The sequence below is a fragment of the Solanum lycopersicum genome, chromosome 4, assembly GCF_036512215.1.
Source record: "Solanum lycopersicum chromosome 4, SLM_r2.1".
NCBI classification, from domain to species: Eukaryota; Viridiplantae; Streptophyta; class Magnoliopsida; order Solanales; family Solanaceae; genus Solanum; species Solanum lycopersicum.
This window is the reverse complement of record NC_090803.1, coordinates 29686786-29710388: the sequence shown is the minus strand read 5'-3', so window position 1 is coordinate 29710388 and position 23603 is coordinate 29686786. Positions and strand designations below refer to the sequence as shown.

The following is a 23603-nucleotide window of genomic DNA, read 5'->3' as shown; positions in this document are numbered from 1 at the left end:
GTTACTTAGGATAGGTGGAAGTAATGAACACATCTAGACATTGCATAAGTAGCTCATTAGGAAGTCCTAGGGAGGTGGCCTAATATGTATGATTATGCTTATGTCTTTATGCATGATATTCTAGTAATTGTCTACTTGTCATAAATTTGTGCATGATATAAGTTTAAAAGATGTGAACGTATCCCTATATGCATAATGTTTGTCTTAATGCCTATATGATTAAGGTCTTTCCTATCTTGGGATGAAGTTGCCTTCACTTGTTAATGTTAATATATGATGTGTTAAGGTTTGTAGTCTCATGAAGGGTTTACTTAGTATGTGCGAGGTTATGGGGCTTCACATGTAAATTGCTCTATTAGACTAAGACTGGGGTCATGAATAAGATCTTATAATGACTATGGTCAAGTGAAGCCATTATATGTGCAAATTGATGTACCTTATTGTAAAGTCAATAGAGCCTTCACTTAAACGTGTCCTTAATAGTTTATACTTGTATGATGGTATGTGTTGGCTTTTATAGGTTATATGTATTCTTTCTTAGTGGCCTAAGGTGATGCATTGCACCATGTATCACTGGAGGGTTACTTCCAAAGTTAGTGAATAATAGAGAAGATAGCTCACTGTAAAGTAAAAGAGCTCATTATAAAGTGACCACAAATATGACTTACATTCAATATGTGTTTTTCTATGATGTTTGGCCTTTAATAATGTCTATATGAAGTATGTGACTGATATAATTTCAAATGTACAACGGTTTTGTAAAGATTTAATCAAAAAGGCATGAAGTATGATTTCAAGAAAATGTCCCTTTTAATGCTTGTTTTTTTATAGTTGCCATACTTAGTGCATTCTTGTACTAATACCATTCTTGTCTACTTTTTACACAAAGTGTAGGTTATGGATGCTTAAAGGATGTATTAAATGGTGAGAAGCTTGATAGATTATTCCCAAGCTCAAGAGAAGGAATCCTTGAGTTCCAAGGATCTCCTACTCATGTTTACTCTAAAGTTTTATAAATCGTATACTTATGATTACGTAAAAAGGGTCATGTCCCTATTGTACTCTTACGATGTCGTGTCTAGTATGACAAAGAGACTTAAAGTCTAAGCATTTAATATGATATTTTGAGTATAAATGAAGTGAAGTTTCTAGCATATGATGTGAAATGGAAAGTTTTAAATTTTCTACTAAATTTACTATGACAATGCGATGAATGATAACTATGGGCTTGTAAAAGACCTCCGAAAGGTTAAGTACAACATGTTACTTCTAGGGGGTACTCCTCAGATGTGATTGTAATAGGGAGGTAGGTGAAGCAAACCTATGGCGCATTTCACTGAGGACTATCAACAAGAAGGTGGGTCCGATTTCCCAGAACCCGCTGGATTATAAAGTGGGCCACCCTCACTAGCGGCCAAAGCAACCTACGCAACATCAATAGTGCTCCTCTCACTGCTCGCCGATGTAGAACTGGACGCCCCATCATTAATCTTTAATTCTCCTATTTGACGTATCTCCTCATCTATTAAGGCGGCTAACCTTGATCGATCCAACTCTTTCCTCTCTTTCTTTCTAGGACGGGCCTCATTATCGGTAAATTTTGTGTGGCTCGAATGGTGTCTCTTGGAACACACACGCTTCTTAGGCTGTGGCTCAACATGAAAATTGACCAATGCATCAAGCACCGAGTACTATGCTAGCTTAGTGGGAGAAGTCTCTAGCTCATTCCTCTTCATATCTAAGATGGCACTGACGTCGGTACACAGGCTGGCTAACTCACACTAGAGAGTAGTGAGGTCAAAACTGGGGACAAGGCGTGCTAGAACCCCTAGCTCAAAGGCATTGAGGTGTTTGTCTACCGCCTAGATCTGCATCTCGACTTTCTTGGCCACCCGCTTCACTATGCGGTCCTCTACCTCAACAATGGATTCTGCATCCAAGGCTGAATATAATAGAGCTAAGTGTCCATTTGTACCTCTTACTTATGAACTCAAACTAAAAGGACCAACGCCTGAAATGGTGGTGTAGATCTTGACGACTTAGGGGGCTTGTTGGCTACATGTGAAGACGAGGTCAGAGTGGGGTTAGCAGAACCTTGTGCGTTAGGGTCATTCAAATTCTTGCGCAATGGAGGCACCTCTATCCTGGGCCCTGTGTGTGGTGAAGTCAAATAGGCCTTATCTTTGATGAGACCTATATCTAGAGTACCTGTCAGCTTACAAAGTTTGTCACTGTGCCAAATTGGCACTCTGGCGTCCCTGAATATCATGAAGATAAGAAAGGGAAAGGGGTAAGTGGTAGATATTGAACAACCTCTCATGAATCTATGCTTTAATAATTACAGCGAAGTCTATCACCAGTTCTACTACCAATGCTGCCACTATCACCGCCTATCACAGTTAAGTACGTTCTCGGCCTTGGTGGGTAATAATCAGTGCCGAAGCAACAACCAGAAAAACATGGCCACAAAGGTGATATTGACCCTCTTGATGAGCCCTCAGGGATCTATAACACAATCTAACCTCTCACCGTCTGACGCTATATATTGAGCCAACCATTTTTTCAATGTCGCACACTGCTCCAAATTTCTCTAAAAAACCACTCTGAACAATCTCCCACCAATAGTCAAACTTTGAAGTATTTTGGGTCCACTATGATCCGGTGGAGGATCCATATAGGAAGCGGTTGATAGTTGTTGCATACTTATCCACTTGGCATCCCTGAACGATGATATAAGTTAGGGGATATTTTTTTATAGGTCTTGCCCGCTTATAGATGGACCCTCATAGAATGGCTATGGAGGAGGCATAAAACTACAGAACAATCTCCTCGTTGTAGCTATTCAAGTCTTGAGCCATCCCATCGCATTTATCGAAATTGAACTGTCTCTATACCTCGAAGATTGTGTAAAGACTCCCTATGAGGACACGACGGCCCTTAGTGACAAACCCGGTCATCACCCCTTGTCATTAAGCATCCCTCTACACGTAGTAATAACCCTCGATGCACCATCAACTTTTTTCATGAGAAATTGATGTGGGGTCGTCTGCTTGGGGTGTGGGTGTAGACTCTAAAATTGTACCCTCATCAGATGAGGCTTCGTGGTATTTTTCCCCCGATGTACTAACTCCCTAAAAGGTTGAACCAAAAGTAATGGCTGCTTTTCACCCAAAAAATTGGGCGGACACTGAAGCAGTGGTAGATTCAGAGCCAGATGTTGATCCTTCCTCATAACTGGAAGCATTCCCAATTGGTGAACCACTCAGTGTGCGCTCCTCATCAGACTGGAGACAGTGAATCCACCGGGAGTCACCTTCCGGGTGGTTCCCTTAGCGAGACATGCTGCAGTTGGTGTTGTTGAACCTAGAGGGTAATAGGTTGGGTCTCACTTGTTATCGAAGTCATCTTTGATCATTTAATGATACGGAGAAACCAACTCCGATTTTCCCCTCTTGCAGTAGACAACGTACTTCTTGGGAGTCATTTGTAACATTGAAGCAATTGTTAGTATCATCATAGAACCAAAACACACTAGATAAACAACAGAATAAAGTAAACTTGAAACTCAGAAATGAATATTGTTATTATAGTGTCATGTTGACGGACACTATTGATGGCGTCTATGATTCGATGGTCTATCGATCATGTACGTCATCCCACACTTCGAGTTATTTTTATGATTGGTTCAAAACATGGATTTTGATGGGAAGAATGGACGTGTTGAACGTCCCATCGATGACTCGATGGACAATGGTCGACTTTCTTCGTCTCACATTGATATTTATTTTTTGAAAGCAGTGAAACATGTTCTATGATGGAAATGACAAACGTCTATCAGTGTTCATCGATCAATCGATGGATCGTAGGCCACTTCCATCATTTTGAATTTAGAGTTTTTTCAGGGTGTTTAAATTGACGGACCACATCAACAACTCTTAGATCAATCGACAGTCCGTAGATAGGGTCTCGTACTGTTGGCCTGTGACATAATTCATGCCTTTTTACCAATTCCAATTTTTGTCTTTGGTGACCCGCTTTTGCCACAATCAAGATTCAACATGCACTTTTTACACACCCAATATGGGTTCTTCATTTCTAGAGTTCCTCTTTTATGTAATGATTCGATCAATTTACTAAGAACATGGAAAGGTAAGTTAGATTATTTAGATAAATTAGAATTTAAATCGTATACTTTGCTACACAACAAATGTCCATTATCCCTATGGGAGTAATTATGAATTTCAAGTATGCCATTTAACTTAATTTAATCTGAAGGTCCAGATCCACACCCGAACATCAATATACAACTATGAATGAGAATTCAACGTTAAACTGAAGTACCTTTCATAGTAGTGGTGTGGTTTTGTGCACTTTTGAACTTTGAGGAAGCATCCTATGTGTCCGAACTCGATCATCGGCCTCTTAATAATGGAGAAAAAGAGAATTTGGGGAAGAGAGTGTTTATGAATTTATAAAACTTATGGGACAATTTTTTTTGAGAAGGGTAGTTTATTTATTTTGAAGTGAAATATGGGGGGGAATCGATGGGTTATAACAATAATGGAAGTAAATTTTAAAGAAAATCGAAAGAAGGGATGAATTTGAAAGGTTATGTCTTTTAATATTACCTGACGGGTCGAGTCGCTGGCAGATTTGGACCTACAAAACCCCAGAGACGGTCCGTCGACTGGGACAATCAATCACTTCAGACTTATAAAGAAATTAAAAACAAACATGGGATCTATGGACACCATACAACGGTCCGTCGATGAGTCGATGGGCTGTCGGTATGGTTCATAGATCTCTGGACCAGACCATCTTTTTGCGGATTTGTGCTTTTTCTCCATACACATGTAGAACCAATTAGGCCATTCTCTTTCTATTTTCCTAGAAACTTTTAAGACACAGACCCCATACTTTTATCTATCAAACACTAGAACGAAAGAAAAAATGAAATATTTAAAGAAAAAAAACTATGACTCTTGCTACTAGGGAGAGAGTACACCTTAGGTTGCCTCCCAAAAAAGAATTTGATTTCACGTCGTGGCATGACACATTTCTCTTGATTACTTAGACTTCATAATATGATAGGCTTCAACCACTTCATGAACACTTTCCACATAGCCTAGATAGATCTTTTTCCTTTGTCCAATAGCCGTGAACTTTTCTCTTTCCTTGTTCTCCAACTTATCCTATCCATGTGGGAACACTTTAGTTATGAGGAATGGCGCTTTCAACTTGGACTTGAGTTTTTCTAGAAAGAGGTGTAGCCATAAGTTTAATAGAAGTACATAGTTTACCAACCGTGTATTCTTGCATCTCAATACTTTGGTCGTGATACTTCTTCATCTTTTCTTTGTAGATGGCTAAACATTCATAGGACTTTAGGCAAAACTCATCAAGATCATTAAACCCATTTAATATTTGTTCTGCTACTTCAGTCAAATCCAACTTCACTCTTTTCATTGACCATATAGCCTTGTGCTCTAGCTCGTCTGACAAGTGACAGGCTTTCCCATATACAATGTTGTAGGCCCATAGAGCATCATCAATCCTCCTTGACCAATTCGTTATATTAACATTCACGTTTTTTTCTAGAATTTACTTGATGTCACGATTGGACACCTGGACTTTCCCACTAGAATATGGATGGTAAGGAATATCCACATTATGGCGAACAACATATTTCCCCAATAACCCTTTGAAAAATTTATTACAAAAGTTAGAGACACCATCACTAATTATTTCCCTAGGTCTGCAAAATCAGGAGAAGATATTATTTTACAAGAATGCAGTGACATTCTTTCCTTCATTGTTAGGAAGCGCAATTGCCTCCACCCATTTAAACACATAGTCAACTGCCATAAGAATATACTTTATCTCATGAGAACTCACCAACGGTTCCATAAACACAATTCCCCATACATCAAATAGCTCGATCACCAGAATAAGATTCAAGGGAAGTTCTAGCCAATTAAAAATCCTATATCTCATTGGCACTGATCACATGATTTGGCGAAATCGTGAGCATCTTGGGAATGGTTGGCAAATAGTATCCACACTGCAGGATCTTATGCGCAGTACGGATACCACTATGGTGGCCACCCACAGGCAAGCAGTTACATTCTTAAAAAACACTCAACATCTCAACCTCAGGTATACAACGGTGAATTATCCAACTAGCACAACTTTGATATAAGTAAGACTTATCTCAAAAGAACTTTTTCACATCATGCATGAATTTATTTCTCTTGTGGAAGGTCAAGTCTGACGGTACTATATAACTTTCCAAATATTTCAGAAAGTGTGCGAACCGTGGGATCGAATCTAGAGATGCAGCAAATGCATGATCATGTGGGAATACATCATCAATTTCAGCCTTTCCTCCCAATTCACACATAACTTCATCCTCCAATCTAGGCAAGTGGTCGAAAACTAATTATAATTCACCTTTGTTTCTTTGACCTCAAAGTCAAACTCTTGCAGCAACAGTACCCATCTAATAAACCTTGGCTGCAACCTTCTTCTCCATCAAGTACCTAAAAGTAGAATGGTCGGTATGCACTATTACTCTCACACCACTGTAAGAAGTTCTTGTTCTGTTACCTTGCAGTTCTTTTGGGCTTTATTCATGGCTTTACTCACATAGTAGATGGATGGAGGATTTCATCCTTTCCCTGTTCCAATACCACACCAAAATTCCCTACTTGCATGACATATCACTCTCTTTCAACATCATAAGTGCTTTCAGACAATATTCATTGAAACTGAACTTACAGTCTTGAGCAATTTTCATTAAAGGTGTGCAATTTATAAAAAAATCCTTTATGAACCTCCGATAAAATCTAGCACGCCTAAGGAAACTTCTAACACTTTTGGCAGAGATGGGTTGATGGAGCCTTTCAATTACTTATACTTTATCAATAACAATGCCTTCTTTCACCATAAAGTGACATTTCTCCTTATTTAATACCAAATTACAATCCTTAAACCTCTTGAGCACCTCATAAAAATTACTCAAACACCGATCAAAGGAGTCTCCCACTATACAAAAATTATTCATAAATACCTCAACCATGTCCTCCACCATATCATAGAATATCGACATGATACAACGTTGGAAGGTCACATGTTCATTACATAACCCAAACGACAATATTTTTAAGGCAAACGTTCCATAAGGGTAATAGATATATCTTTGTAGACCAAATAACCATCATGAAATGAATACAAACCTTTGCCTACTAGTATGTCTTACATAGGATCCATGAAGGGCATGGAGAAATGGTCTTTTTATGTCCAAGCATTCAAGTTATGGAAGTTCATGCAGACTCTCCATCCGTTTACTGGATGCATTGAAACAATGTGTTTCTTTTTATTAGGTACCACTGTCATTCAAGTCTTTTTAGGCACGCACTTAACACGAACACCCATATGTTGTCCGTAATAGGATAAATTGATCCAACATCCAACCACTTGATCTTTTCTTCACTCTGTCTTACATAGGTGGATTTAACCTTCTTTGGTGCTCAATACTCGGTTTCTTATCGGGCATGAGTTGGATTTTGAGGGAACAAATACATTGAGGGATCACAATGATACCCGCAATAGTCCAAGTTATGTCTCTCTTGAACCTGTTAAACACCTCCACTAAGCACTCTACTAGTTTCCCATTTAACTTGGATGCAATTATTATTGGCAAAATGTCATTTGTGCCCAAAAACACATACCAAAAATGATGTGGTAAGGCTTTAAGCTATAATTTTAGGTCCTCAACAATAGATGGTCTCGTAGGTGGAGACTCTCGATGCTTCATATGAAACTCTATTTTCTTTGGCATTAACCGATATTCATTCCGTTTAAGTGCAACCACCAAATAACAACACTCCTCAATACCATCACTGTCAAAATTCATCATGATCGCTGCTAGTGCCTCAACACCTATTCGCTCTTTGATTCAAACCTCGGACACACTCTCAACCTTGTAGGATATAGCGGACACCATTTGGATCTCACCATTCTACTTCATTTACTAATGAATATTGTAGGTCAAATCTTCATTATTCAACCTAAACATTATCTACCCCTTTTCTATATCGACTAGTGCACATCTAGTGGCAAGGAATGGTCTCCCTAGAGTGATAGAGACCTCAAAATATACCTCACAGTCAGGAATCACAAAATTGGCTTGGAAGATGAACAACTTTACTTTCAGAATCGCATAATTGTGTATACCTATTGGCCTCTTCACAATTTGATCGGTCATCAATAACTGCATCGTAGTAGACTTTGAGTCTCCCAAACCCAGCTTCTTATAAACGTATAATGATATGAGTTTATGCTCGGTCAAATATCATAAAGTGCCATTGCAAAGTGAAGTAGCCCAATCGTACATGGAATGGTAAACACACTCGGATCCTTCATTTTTTGTACAAGGGACGTTGTAGCAATAGCACTACAATGTTCGATTTGTCATCATTCTCAAAACACATGGATCTCTTCTTTGTCATCAAATTGTCATCATCCTTAAACTCACTGATCTCTCCTTCGTCGCCATATCTTCATAAACATAGCATATCCGGGCATTTGGTCCAAATATCCTATCAATATCACATTAATAGAAAGTTGATTCAACATAGCAATAAAGTGATAATATTTCCATCTTCCATGTTCTTCACTAATCTATGTGGAAATGATGGTGGAGATCTAGGAATGGACCACTTTATTAGATACCTCCGCTTCTTTTATCATTTGGTCCACCAACTCTACACTAGAGTCTACTACATCTTTTTCCTTTTTCGTATCACCTTATACTACAATCGTCATGGGTGAATCAATGGTCTTATTACCACTTCGAGTAGTGACTGTCATGCAATGCCCATCGTGTTTAGGATTCTTGATGGTGTTGCTTAGAAGAGTGTGTAACACACCAAAAGTCCAAGACGTAACCTAAAGCCTCACATGGTGAACTAATACCTGTAACACTTTTTAGGTCCTAAAATAATGTATATAAAACATTTAGGAGGTGTTGGACTTAAAACGTCAAGGAATGTCCAGGACGTTCAGTGAACTTGTAACTTGGATTAGTGGGGTGTCTTGAATGTTTTAAGGAGGTGTCAAAAAAATTAATCTTGGTGAGATGATGAAAATGGACATAGGTGATTAAGATGACGTAAAGGGGAGGTAGGCCAAGTGAGGAGGGTCATCATCTAAGGGCAAGCCAAATCCAAAAGTCCAAGGCTACCCCATAAGGGAGGCTACATCCTCACTCTTTACGATCATGACTACGACTCGTTGTCATAGACACAGCCAACGTGGGGGGAAAATATTTTTTAGGACCTAAGAAACAGTCCAAGGCACCAGGATCAACATTATGACTCGTTGTTCCTTTTACGGAAGGTGAGGGTTGTCCGTTAAAATGCCTTAGCCAAGTAAGGAGAGTTTGGTGAGGTATTGGGGAACGACTGCCTAAGAGATCAACGAGCCACTTAACGGGCTATAGTGAATATTCGTAGAAGGGGTAAAGGGTATCAAGTGTTCTTTCCATATAAGGGAAGTGGAGGTGGATTGTTAAAGGGAGCTACTTCCTCACCTTCCATTACCACCACCAAAGTGCATCATGAACTTCATGGACCGTGAAGTGAGGGGTGAAGGTTGAGGGGGGAAAACACTTTAATGAAGTTTGACTTCACTTTTGGAAGTCCAACTTAATGATGGAAAGTGTTGGTATTTTGGGGGTGGACTATATATTGACATTAGGTAAAAGATAATTCATTTCGAATTCCAAAACACAAACCCAAATTGAAAGCCAAATTGAACAAGCTTCATTACGCTATGGATTCTTCACTCTTGGGATTCGTTTCCCCAACAGGTCCTTTCAAAGTTTGTTTTCAAGTTACCCAAAATTTAGGGTTTTCTTCTACAAATGGGTTTTCTTTTAAAGTCAAAATTGATGATTAATTATGTTTGATTATGGTTACCTATTATCTAATTAAGTACATATTGATGAGTAATTGATTTTAATGAAAGGGGATTTTGTATGGATCAAGTCTTCTTCCCAAATTACCCATTTCTTGGTTCTTACTTGTATATTGATGGAAGTACATTAATGTGTGGGCTGTTTTACTTGTCCCAATTCGTTTATGGACTGGCTAATATCTATTGTTGTTGGGGTTGATTTTGGTTCTTTAATAATTAATGAATAAACATTCGCCCATAACCCTAGATTGTGAATGAAAGTTTATTGGGACAGTGACGATTGTATGATGTTGTTATACCTATTGATGGATTAAACTAGATTGGTTGAGGGTAAGACCAATCATGATGGATTTTGAAGGAGAAGTTTATAAGACGTTGTGATCTTTAACCTTTACTTCAAATATGAAGGTTGTTACTTGATGATGTAGTTCAATTGAAGCATGTCTTGGGATTTCATTAGATAGGTCTTGGTATGATGATGAAATTGAAATGTCTTGATTATTAGATTCTAAGATTATGCTTAAGATGTAAGTATATAAGGGTTGTAAAGAATTGCTTATGTGCCGTATTATGAAATAATCATGATGATGTGCTAATCTCATATATGAGGGTCATATTGAAAGGATGTTATCATGCCATTTCAACTGAGTTAACAATGATTATATACAAGGGATTAGTCTCCTATGAACTAAATTAAGATATGATGATTAATAAAGGATTAAAGACATTTCAAACAGGAATTTTTGCTTAGACCTAGTGAACTTGAAAGTTAGAGGTATTGACTTCCTATACAGGAAGATTCACCCTATAGTTCCACAAGAGGTGTTGACTCCCTTTGGAGGGACATTCACCCTATCCATCTTTATGAGATGAGGGCTCCAATGATAATGGTAATGTAAAGGGTTCAAGAAATATATTCTAGTTCCTTAACTATGTTTCCCCCATAGGAAGACTAGCTGTTGGATCCACCTAGAAATATATGTTTATATTTAAGCTCTATCTTGGAAAGTAGAGCACCTTCTTTTACTATAGGATTCACCACACTAGATTCCATGATTAGCGCACATGGTCTATTTCGGTTAACTGATACGCTCAAACTTACTTCTCAAATGAGAAGTAAAGCAGTCGTGTCAAGTAAATAACCCAACTAGTGAGGTTGGGATCGTTCCCACGAGGAAAATAGTCTAGACTTAACCTCAACCTATTATTACTATCGTTTGGTCAATAACTTCCTTGGAAAGTAAATATATAAAAAGGGGGGTTCTATCTCTAAATAAGTGAAAATAAACAACGAACTTGAAAGAGACACTTAACAGCTTTTAATGTTGGGTTTTAATCAATTAATTAAAGTAACTAGGGTTTACGTGTTCCCCACAGATTCATAACTTGATAACTCTAACTATAACAATTCTTTCCTAGTATCTTGCATGCAAAGTGATAAGTTAATTATTTCTAAATCCTTGGTATGGCATCTAGAAAATCTCACTCCGCACCTTGGTCCGCCTACGTGTGTTGCTATCCTAACCCTTATCCTTACCTCATATTAAGCATTGTATTCGATATTTGACTAAGTTATTACCTCGTACCAATCAATACTAGCCTATTAGATAGTATGCACTAAATCTATGTTAATAATTCTTTTCCTATTATCTACCTCCTTGGTCCGGCAAGTAGCATTAAGATGAGTTCTAACGTTGGCCATCCATTAAAAAGACTGCTAAACGAAAGAATTATTAATACATGTAAGACACTATTGTAGAATTGTTCTTTTAATTAGGGTTTATCTCATTATTTGCCTATGGTTCCCACAACCCTAGTTATGGAGTTTAGTTACTCATAGCCATAAACACAATATTCAAATATATTAAATAAGAATTCATGTACTTAATTCAATGAGAAAGAATAAAGTCCGAAAATTTGCTTGATTAATCACCAAAAATCACTTGTAAGAATCTCCAAATCAACACACTAATACAGAGAGTCTAATAATATGATGTCTAATCTAGCAGAGTCTAACCTCAAGAACGAGGTTTTTCGAACTGTTTATAAAAAAATAAAAACCTAATTAAACAAGGATTCTAATTGCTGGAAATATGCAAAAACAAGGCTGGGTCAACGGACCTCGCGACGGACCGTCGTGGTCACGACGGACCGTCATGGACTCCGTCGTCCCATACATAGCAATTTCTTCTGCTGCTCTCTTCATTCCCCTCAACGTCAAATATGAGGAACGTCATAGGCACAACGGTCCGTCGAGGGTCTTCGTTTCAAAACACTTCAACTCTTGGAATCTGGGTACTGGGATCACTTCTCTAAACTTCATGACGAACCTGCAGGACGGACCGTCGTAGCCACGACGACCGTCACAAGCTACGTAACCCCACACTTGGTCAGACATCCCCATTTTGCCTCAGCAACTTCTCTACGCTGCCACCTACGGACCGTCACAAGCACGACGGACCGTCATCAGCTCCGTAGGTGGTCTCTTCTGCATTTCTTCACTCAAAATCTCTACATTCAACTTTGGACAGATTTCCTGCAAAACAAAGAGAAACTCATATAAAAAATATAACAAAAAGACTTTCAGACACACTAAACATATGTTTAAAGTATTAATTATACCTTGAAACCACGGTATATCAACACCCTCAACTTAAATTCGTTGTTTGTCCTCAAGCGACGCACTATGACTCACTACACAATCTTTGTACAATGGTATTCATGTTTTATTCTTTGCAATCATTTGGCTATCAATCCCGATTAATCTCATCAAATCTATGCATGCTATCACTATTAGGCTTGAATTTTGTGGGATTAGAACATGACACAGACTCACCATGCACTAACACCTATCCTCTTCAATTTCTCACCAAGGTGCTAACAATTCCTGTATTGCATCTAGTGTCCTCACTTTAAAACAAAATCCTCATTTTTCACACAATGATTTCAGTTTGAGTATAAGGATTACTTTCAACACTCGCTCTCAGAACAAAGTCACACTAATTCATACCTTTTTCCATAAGCTTGCCCTTATTTTCACTGCCTTAAGTTTGCTATACAACCCTTAGGATCACGATAGGACTTTCTTAGCTTGTAACATAGGCTTAGAGTCAGGTAGGGTATATTTAGGTATACTTTAGTGACTTTTTTCACTCCTTGAAATATCGGCTAAACCTTCCACTTTCGATCACTTTATCTCGCCTAGTTTCTCCCATTCTTTCACCTTGCTATTTTCCCTTCTTTCTTCATTTATGTAAGTGACTCTTTTTCTTTTCTTTTTTTTTCACTCTTCTTTTTTTTTTTATTTTTTTTCAACGAGTTCTTGAGTCACTTTACTTTTGTTCTTTCTCTCTCTTTGTTCTTTCAACCCCACTATCCAGAGCATTCCTCAAAATAGCCACCCTCAACTCATGGCTTTGCCATGAGTCAAGGTACACAATACCCAAAGTTGGATCAGGGCCATAACGAAGGTTGTTTATGCATTAGCCACCCTCAACTTATGCTTTTGGCATAAGCTGAGGTGCACATGTCCAAGGAGGGACCAGGGCCAACATATTGTTCCCAGAAAAGATCAGTTGGGGTGAAAAAGAAAGGTCTAATTTTAAGCTCAGATTATTTGGATCAAAGAAGGATAACTTTCATTTGGTTTGTTTTATTTAGGCTTGAAATAGGCTATCTTGAATAAGGGCCTATGATCCTTTCCTAATTGTCTGTTACAACTTACTTTTAGCAGGACTAGCCAGGCAAGTTCTAGCTCAGTACCAATAGTTGACTATTCAAATTTCCTCACACTCACTTGACATCTCAACACTATACCAGATTATTAGACACCTAGTTCGAATTGAAGACTTAGGGTAATGCAATGGTGTAATTCTATTTCATGCTTAGAGCCACACAATTATGAGTTACTATGCCTAGTCATGCAACATTTTCCAGTTTTCTCAGGATATCATTTTAGCCATCAGGCTTAAGAGTTAAACTATGTACAAAAGAAATAAACATGCCGGTTCAACAAAAAGTAATTAGTCTTTTGGGGGAAAACAACACAGGCAAGAAAACCCCAAAAGAGGATAGTGAGTTGGGCTACTCACACTTCACCCTAACATTCACTTTCCATTTACCCCATCCCCAAAAAAAAAGAATCCAATTGTCCCCAATTCATAAAAAAAAATCTAAATATTAGAGTGGTAGGTGAAGTAAACCTATGGCGCAAAGCACCGACGATAAGCAAGATGGTGGGTCTGGTTCCTCGGAACCCACGTCCTCTGTAATCTGGACACCCTCAGTGGTGTCCTCAGCAACAACCGCACCATCAGTAGTGCCTCCTGCTGTCTCTACAGTGCGGGAGCTAGACGCCCCAGCCGCTAACTGTGATGCTCTGATCTGGTGCGCCTCCTCCTCATCAAGTGAGGCTCTCCTTGCAGCCTCCATCTCTCGGCTCTCCTTCTTCCTTGCTCGCGCCTCATCCTCTGCTCGCCCCCTACGCCTCTTGGCACTCTCTCAAGGGGGAGGTGGTGGAATTTCTGAAGGAGTAAACAGGGCTGCCAGCACGGTGTCCTCAGCAGGCTCGACAGAAGGAGCCTCAGACTCCGGCACCCTCGCCTCTAGGATCGTGTCGATGTCTGCACGAAGACTGTCGACTGCAGACTGAAGAGTCGACACATCCACCGGAGGGGCTGGTCAGGCTAACACTCTCAACTCAAAGGCGTCCAGGCGCTGGTTAACCTCAACAATCTTCCGCTCTATAAACTGCTGCATTTTCCGCTCTAGACGCTCTTCAGAATCAGTGATCGCTTTCTGCATCCACGACTGGATATGATGCAGAAGAGTGGAAATTTGTGCCTCTAGTTTTTGGACCCTATCAAGCGAGACCGGTGCCAGTAGAGGGGCTGTGCGAGAGGAGCTCGGGGCTGTGCTACTACCCGGGATAGACTCGACCGGAGTAGTGTCAGTGGACGCCTGTGTAGTTGTGCGGGCCTGGGCTACCGTATCCGCAAGATCACCAGCAAGTGGGGGCAGCTCTGGACGGGGCCCTCTGCGTGGAGCCAACTCATTGGCCTCGTCTCTGATGAGGCCGATGTCAACAGTGCCATGCGGGGTGTTCAGCTGATCTACATGCCATATGGGAACACCTGCGGACCTGCAAAGGGCAAAGATCATACACGAGAAGGGGTAGGTAGTAGTGGCCTTGAATTCCCTCTCGTGCATGACTGCCTGGAGAATCCATGCGAAGTCCACCTCGAATCCGGCTATCATCACCGCCATCAACACTGCTCGATCCCAGGTAACGATGCTATCAGCAGCTGTGGGGGAGAGGCAGTGACGGACGAGCAGCCACAAGAACTTTGCTATGAACGTGAGGTTGGCCATCTTGATAGCCCCCTTCGGCTCAGTTACCCAATCCGCACCCTCTCCATCTACTGACAGGTGGAGGGCCATCAACCTCTTGGTGGTCTCTCATAGTGCTGGCTCGTGCAAGAACTGTCCATCCTTTACTATTTGCAAGCGGTAGTCAAACTCGGTAGTGATGGGGGTCTGAGTAGCATCTGCACTTATGCCGTATAGAAACCGGCGGATGGCTGGCAGGGAAATGTCAACCTGCATGCCCCGGACTTGAACCTGCTCCAGTGGGGTGTGTTTAGCGAGAGCAGCCCGCCTATCGATCTGTGATCGGAGATTCGCTACGTATGTTGCGTAGAACTCTCGGACAATTTCCTCACTGTATCATTCCAACGGACGTGTTGTGCACTCTAAGCGATGCCTGGTGAAGAGGTTGTGGATCTCCGGCATCGTTGGGAGACTTCCTGTAAGTACTCACCGCTCCAAGGTGAGTGTCCGAGTCATTACTCCTTTATCAGTCAGGAACTTTCCGTCGGAGTAAACTTGAAATTGGTCGTCGACACACTACCGGTTTTGCTGGTCAGAGGCTGGGGTGGGGACCTGAGCTGTTGCGCCAGATGTAGAGTCTAAACTATCAGCCTCATCAGACGAGGCCGACGCTGCAGCAGTGGCGGGTGCGGGAACCTCAGCAGAGCCTGAAGCTTCCTCGGACCATGATACTCTTAAGGATCCAGACGCTCTTTCATCATTTGTGGCTGACCCAGAGGGTGTGCCGGTCACTGTGCGCTCCTCATCAGACTGGGAGGCAGTGACTACGCCGGACACCACCATCTTGGGTGTGGCTCTGGGAGCACGTGCAGCACAGCAACGTGCGGAAGTGCCTGGGGGCACATACTCGGGGTCCCGCTCATCATCAGAGCCGATGATCAAGCGTGCAGATGGGGCAAAAGACTTTGATTGCCCGCGTGCGTAGGTTCGGTCTTTCTTGGGTGCCATAGTAGGTAGTACCTGCAAATGATCACTATTAGTACGAGTAATGGCAAACTAGACAAGCGAAGCCATACGCTATAAAACAGTGAAAATAATATGTAAATGCTGTATAAACAGTGACAAACGACGGGCCTGATGACGGCATGTCGTGACTATGACGGACCGTGGTGAGGTCCGTCGTTGTGTACTTGAACTATGTATAAATAGAGAACCCTGAAAGAGGGTCTCTGACTAGCATGACGGTGTGTGCAGGATGGACAGTCACAGTTACGACGGTCCATTGTAGACGTCCGTCATAGGACACTTGGGGAAAAAATGGAGACCCTTAGGAGAGGGGTCTCTGACTGTTATGACGGTCATGCAGGACGGACCGTCGTGGGTACGACGGTCCGTTGTAGATGTCCATCGTAGGACACTTGGGAAAAAAATGGATACCCTTAGGAGAGGGGTCTCTAACTGTTATTACGGTCATGCAGGACGGACCGTGGTGGGTACGATTGTCCGTCACAAGTGTCCGTTGAAGAACACTTTGAAATAAAATGGAGACCCTTAGGATAGGGGTCTCTGACCAATATGACGGTAATGCAGGACGGACCATCGCGAGGACGACGATCCGTCACATATGTCCAGTAGGACAGGGGTGCTAGGGCTTGTTCAACGGACCCTATGAAGGTCCGTCGTGGCTACGACGGTCCGTCATCGGGATCTCTTTCTGAATGACAGAGACAGAACTATAGGTACCCTAAGCAACCCCGATGAACCCACATCAACCTTTTAGTGTTTTAGACCTACATGTGTCTACCCCAACTACCTGGGAAACTAGCAATGCAAAAGCACCTATGTCTAGGGTGGTAAACATGGTAATTTCGAGCATTTGTAACCTAGGTCAGGCAGAATCCTATAAAGTAAACAAAATACTATGAGGAACTAAGATTAATGCTAACTAGTAACTAAAATGCAAGATAAATGAGTATAAATTAGGGACACATACCTTATAGATGGAGAAAAACAGATGCAAAAATACTCGGTGGCCAAGTAGACACTCACAGCAGTAGTTTCCACTAGTAGATAACACTTTAGGGCGTTGGAGACTTGTGAGAGAGCAATGATGGTGGGAGGGAATGGGGAAGTTTAAAAGGGAGAGCAATGGGAGAAATAAGAGAGTAATGGGGTGAAATATGGAGGGGTGGGGAGATTAAACGGTCTGATTTTGGAAAAAGGGTCCAGCCGGGTCGGGTTGGGTAGACCTCATTAATCACGCGACGGTTCCCCGACTACGGTTCATCGTAGTTGTGACGACCCGTAGTTGGTTCCGTCGTGCGTGCCCTAGTTTCAAAACAACAGAAAAACGTACCTGGTATGACGGATGTATACGACGCTCCATCACAGGTGCAACGGTCCGTCGATGTGTCCGTCAGTGACTGCAGCAGAGTAATTTTCTGCAAAATTCCCTGGTGATGTGCCTGCAAATTTAAAACCCATTAATAGAAAAATGCTACCATTACTAAAAAGACGATAAGTATTGCGTTTTCTACCAACAAGCGCCTGATTTAATGGCGCGGCACGACTGGGGACACTCGATTACTCAGACTTCATCAAGATGGTATGCCTCTATCACATCATTTGCCGAACGAGCATGCCCGAAATAGATTTTTATGCGCTGTCCATTCACCTTGAACTGCACACCCTCCTTAGTTTCTAACTCAAGTGCTCCATGAGGGAATAGTTGGGTAACCAAGTAAGGACCAGTCCATTTAGACTTGAGCTTGCCCGAAAACAATCGCAACCTTGAATTGAATAAAAGCACAAAATCCCTGACCATAAATTCTCGCTTTTCAATTTTGTTGTCATGGTAGTTCTTCATCATTTCTTTGTATAGTGATGAGCTCTCATAGGCTTTTAGGCGAAATTCATCGAGTTCATTCAACCCATTTAACCGTTGCTCTGCAGCTTCTCTCCAATCCATTTTTAACTTCTTCATAGCCCACATGGCTTTATGCTCTAACTCAACTGGAAGATGACAAGCTTTCCCATATACAAGTTTGTATGGAGACATACCTATGGGAGTCTTATATGTTGTCCGATAGGCCCAAAGAGCATCATTAAGCCTCCTTGACCAATCCGTTCTACTAGCATTCACTGTTTTTGACAATATCTATTTTATTTCCAGATTCGACACTTCAACTTACCCACTAGTTTGAGGGTTGTAAGGAGTGACCACAGTATGGCGAACCCCGTATTTCTCCAATAACCCCTTGAACAATCTGTTGCAGAAGTGGGAGCCTCCATCACTAATAATGGCCCTTGGGATGCCAAAACGAGAGAATATATTCTTTTTCAAGAATGCAGTGACACTCTTCCCTTCATTGTTTACGAGGGATATGGCTTCGACCCATTTAGATACATAATCGACTGCTACTAGAATGTACTTCATTCCATGAGAACTCAATAAAGGGCCCATAAAGTCAATACCCCACACATCAAATAACTCAATCACAAGAATGGGGTTTAGAGGGAGCTCTTGCTTTCTTGAAATACCACCATCTCGTTGACATATGTCACATGCTTTAGCAAACCCATGAACATCATGATGAAGAGTTGGCCAATAGTAACCACATTGTAATATCTTGAGAGCGGTTCGGATACCACTGTGATGTCCGCCAACAGGTGAAGAATTGCATGCCTCCAATACACTCAACATTTCACATTCTGGCACACAACGCCGAATAAGCCTGTCGGCGCAACTCCTATACAAGTATGGTTCATCGCAAAAGAACTTCTTCACATCGTACATGAACTTTTTCCTTTGATGAAAGGACAAGTCTGATGGAACAATATCACTAGCCAGATAGTTCGCAAAATCTGCGAACCATGGAATCAAGTGATCAGCAACTTGATTTTCAACTCCTTTTCTATCCAGCACTTCAAAGTAAAATTCTTGCAGTAGTAATACCCAACGAATCAGCCTAGGTTTCGCGTCCTTCTTCGCCATCAAATATTTCAAAGGTGAATGGTTAGTATGCACTATAACTCTAGTACCTAGCAAATAGGAGCGAAATTTCTCAAAAGCAAAGACTACTGTAAGGAGTTCTTGCTCAGTCACTGTGTAGTTCTTCTGAGCTACATTTAGGGCTTTACTAGAATAGTAAATTGGGTGAAGGATTTTGTTTCTTCCTGTCCCAACACTACACTAAGAGCCACCCCACTAGCATTGCACATTACCTCAAATGGACTGTTCTAATCCAGAGAAATAATGATAGGCGCAGACACTAACTTTTCTATTAGCTCACCGAATGCTTTAAGACAGGATTCATCAAAACAAAATTTACGTTCTTTCTCCAGCAATTTGCACAATGGGTGTGCAATCATTGAAAAGTCTTTGATGAATCTCCGGTAAAAACCTACATGCGCAAGAAATATTCTCACACCTTTCACAGAGATCGGCGGGGGAAGTCTCTCTATTACCTCAACTTTAGCTCGATCAACCTCTATGCCCTTTTCTGAAATGTGATGACCCAACACAATACCCTCTTTCACCATGGAATGACAATTTTCCCAGTTTAGTACCAAATTGAAGTCTTCACATCTCTTAAGAACCCCAGATAAATTGGTCAATCACTGCTCGAATGAATCACCAACAACAAAAAAATCATCCATAAAAACTTTTGTAGTATCCTCCACCATGTCAGAAAATATTGACATCATACATCTCTGAAAGGTTGCGGGTGCATTGCACAACCCAAATGACATTCTTCTGAACGCAAAGGTCCCATATGGACAAGTGAAAGTGGTTTTCTCTTGATCTTCTGGTGCAATAGAAATCTGATTATACCCCGAATACCCATCAAGAAAACAATATCACCCTTTTCCGGCAAGTCTATCCAACATCTGATCCATGAAGAGCATAGGAAAATGGTCTTTTTCAGTACATGAGTTCACTTTACGGTAATCCATACACACCCTCCATCCAGTAACTGGTCTCATTGGAACAAGTTCATTCTTTTCATTGGGGACCACAGTCATTCCACCTTTCTTAGGTACACACTGAACCGGGCATACCCAACTACTATCGGCGATTGGATAGATTATTCCGGCATCCAACCACTTGATGATTTGCTTCTTCACAACCTCTTGCATAGGAGGATTCAAGCGTCTCTGGTGCTCAATACTCGGCTTATGATCATGCATGAGTTGGATTTTATGAGAGCAAATACCAGGAGGGATCCCAATAATATCCGCAATGGTCCACCCAATAGCTCTTTTGAACCTTTTTAGTACCTTCACAACACTCTGAACCTGTTGTTCATCCGGGTCTGATGCAATCATTACCGGCAAAGTATCACCATTTCCTAAGAATTCATACCTAAGATGAGGTGGAAGAGCTTTTAATTCAACTTTTGGAGCCTCCTCTATTGATGGTTTCGCGGGTTGGGACTCGCAATTTTTCATATCAAGCTCAAATTTCTTTGGCTTAAACCAAACATCATCTCGATCAAGCGCCGCGACTAATGACTCATATTATTCAATGAAATCGCTATAAAAGTTCATTATCACTGCCGCTAGTGCTTCTACACCTAGACATTCTTATATTTGTGTCTCAGATGTCTCACCCATGTTGTAGGATATAGCAGATACCGATTGGAGCTCACCACTCTGCCTCATGGACCTTCAAATATTAAAGGTCAATTCCTCAATTTTCAACCAAAATTTCATCTGCCCCTTTTCCATGTCTACTAAGGCTCTTCCCGTAGCTAGGAATGGCCTCCCAAGGATAATAGGCACTTCAAAATCAACCTCACAATCAAGAATAACAAAATCAGCCTGAAAGATGAATGACTCCACTTTTACTAGCACATCATTAAGTATCCCGATGGGCCATTTTATTGTTCGATCAGCCATCAGTAGCCGCATCGCAGTGGGATTTGGGTCACCCACACCCAACATCTTGTAAATCGAGAGAGGCATGAGATTTAGGCTTGCCCCCAGATCACATAATGCTTTAGCAAAATGTAATAACCCAATTGTACATGGAATAGTAAACGCATCCGGATCTTTTTCTTTTGGACCAGAGATCTTGTAGAAATAGCAGTACAATGCTGCATTCTATCATCATCCTCAAAAGTAACCGATCTTTTCTTTGTGACCAGATCTTTCATAAAGTTGGCGTAACCGAGCATTTGTCCTAAAGCTTCTACCAAAGGGACTTTGATAGAAAGCTGCTTCAACATTGTTATAAAACACCGATATTTGCCATCCTCAGTCTTTTTTACTAATCTTTGAGGAAATGAGAGTGGTGGCCTAGGCATAGGAGTTACCTTTTTAGGCACTTCAGCATCTTTTGCAATGTTATCCTCTAAATCAGCATCAACATTTACCACTTTATCAGTATCTTTTGTCACCCTATTCTCATTAGATGGCATAGGCGGGTCAATGGTTTGCTTTCTCACCGAGGTGCTAACAATTGCCGTACAATGTCCATCATTTTTTAGATTTTGGACAGTGTTGCTAGGAAGAGTGCCTGGTTGCCGTGTGTTCACAGTTGCAGATAATTGGGACAATTGTAACTCAAGTTGCTTAATCGATATTGCATGTGTATCAACTTTTTACCCATTACCCGCTAAATCATTCCTCAACTCTTTATTGTGGTCATCACTAGCATTGAACCTCATCATCATTTTATGCAACATATCCTCAAATTGCGACTTACTACCTCCACCATCCCGAGGAGTAACTTCACGATTTTGAGTAGGAACATAGGGTCCATTTTTGTCATTTCTATTACAATAGTTAACCCTATTGAAGTTGTTGTCGCGATTGTAGTTTCCATCTCGGACATAATGACTCTCACGATTGTTGTTACCATAGTTCCGACCTTAGTTCCCTTGACGTTGGTGCCAATTCTCCGGATTAGAGCCTTGGGCACTTGGTCGGAAACCGCCCATCTGTTCATTTACTGCATAGGAATCCTTTTCATAATAACACTCATCATTTGGAGGTGGTGGTTTAGCAAAGTACTTGACTGCATTAATATTTTCTGCACCCCCAGTGACATGTTTTAGTACCAACCCAAGCTCAGTTCTCATCTGAGACATTTCTTCCCTAATCTCATTTGTGGCTGGGTTGTGAGTGGACTGCACTGCGAAGGTGTTTCTCCCTATATCAGACTTCCTAGTACTCCAAGCTTTGTTATTTCGGGAGATTTTCTTTAGTTTTTCTGCAATCTTAGCATAAGGGCATTCTTCATATGATCCACCTGCTATAGTGTCCAACACCGCTTTACTGTTATCATCCTATCCCCGATAGAAGTATTCCTACAGTGACTCATCATCTATACGGTGATTTGGAACACTTCTCAAGAATGAGGTGAATCTATCCTAAGAAATACTAACTGACTCTCGTGGTTGTGCCACAAAGTTATTCACCCTGTCTTTTTGGTTTAATTTCTTGGAGACCGGGTAGTAGCGTGCTAAGAAGACATCCCGTATTTGGTTCCAAGTGAAGATGGAGTTGTATGGGAGCTTAGTGAACCACATAGCAGTCTCTCCCATCAGTGAGAGAGGAAACACTCTGAGACCTATTACATCTAGATCCAAATCAGGCCTCCCCACACAACTTTTACACACTACCCTTAACTTAGCTATATGGGCATGTGGATCCTCAGAAGATAGCCCTGAAAACAAACCTTCAGGCAGTGAGCATTTGCATCAGGCTACTAGTTACCACAAAAGTGTGGCCTGTGGGTAGAGGGGGCAAGTCAAGTGGCCCATCCGAGTCTGCTATGTTATCATACCCTCTATAGTATGCTTGGGGCCGTGGAACAGGATTTTGTCCCCTCTGTTGATGTTCACCCAGAGCGTCGGGTAACATCTGACCATGAACATCCACTGGATCTGGGATGTTCTGGTTTGGATCCTCATCATTTATTCCCAAGTTTCGATTCATGTTGCACAGTGTACGCTATAACTCACGATCGTAGGGATACAATGGTTCTCTTCCTCTCCGTGTATTTGGCATACAAGGAGGATAGTTCTGAAAGGAAATCAAAAATAATAAAACAAAGTAAAATCAAGAAAATATCAACTAAACTATAGTAATAAGTTCAAGTAAATCTAAAAGCTAAATTCCCCGGCAGCGGCGCCAAAATTTGATACGCTCAAACTTACTTCTCAAATGAGAAGTAAAGTGGTCGTGTCAAGTCAATAACCCAACTAGTGAGGTTGGGATCATTCCCATGAGGAAAATAGTCTAGACATAACCTCAACCTATTATTACTATCGTTTGGTCAATAACTTCTT

General features: G+C 41.1%; 1 protein-coding gene across 1 annotated transcript; it reads right to left on the bottom strand.

Annotated features, from left to right (window-relative positions):
• Positions 1-18493: 18493 nt before the first annotated feature.
• On the bottom strand, positions 18494-21536 carry LOC138348053 (uncharacterized). The gene is made up of 4 exons (XM_069296660.1): positions 21289-21536; positions 20919-20974; positions 20587-20813; positions 18494-18736 (listed from the first exon to the last, which is right to left on the bottom strand). The coding sequence occupies exons 1-4, from the start codon at positions 21534-21536 to the stop codon at positions 18494-18496; spliced, it is 774 nt and encodes a 257-aa protein (XP_069152761.1).
• Positions 21537-23603: the final 2067 nt, after the last annotated feature.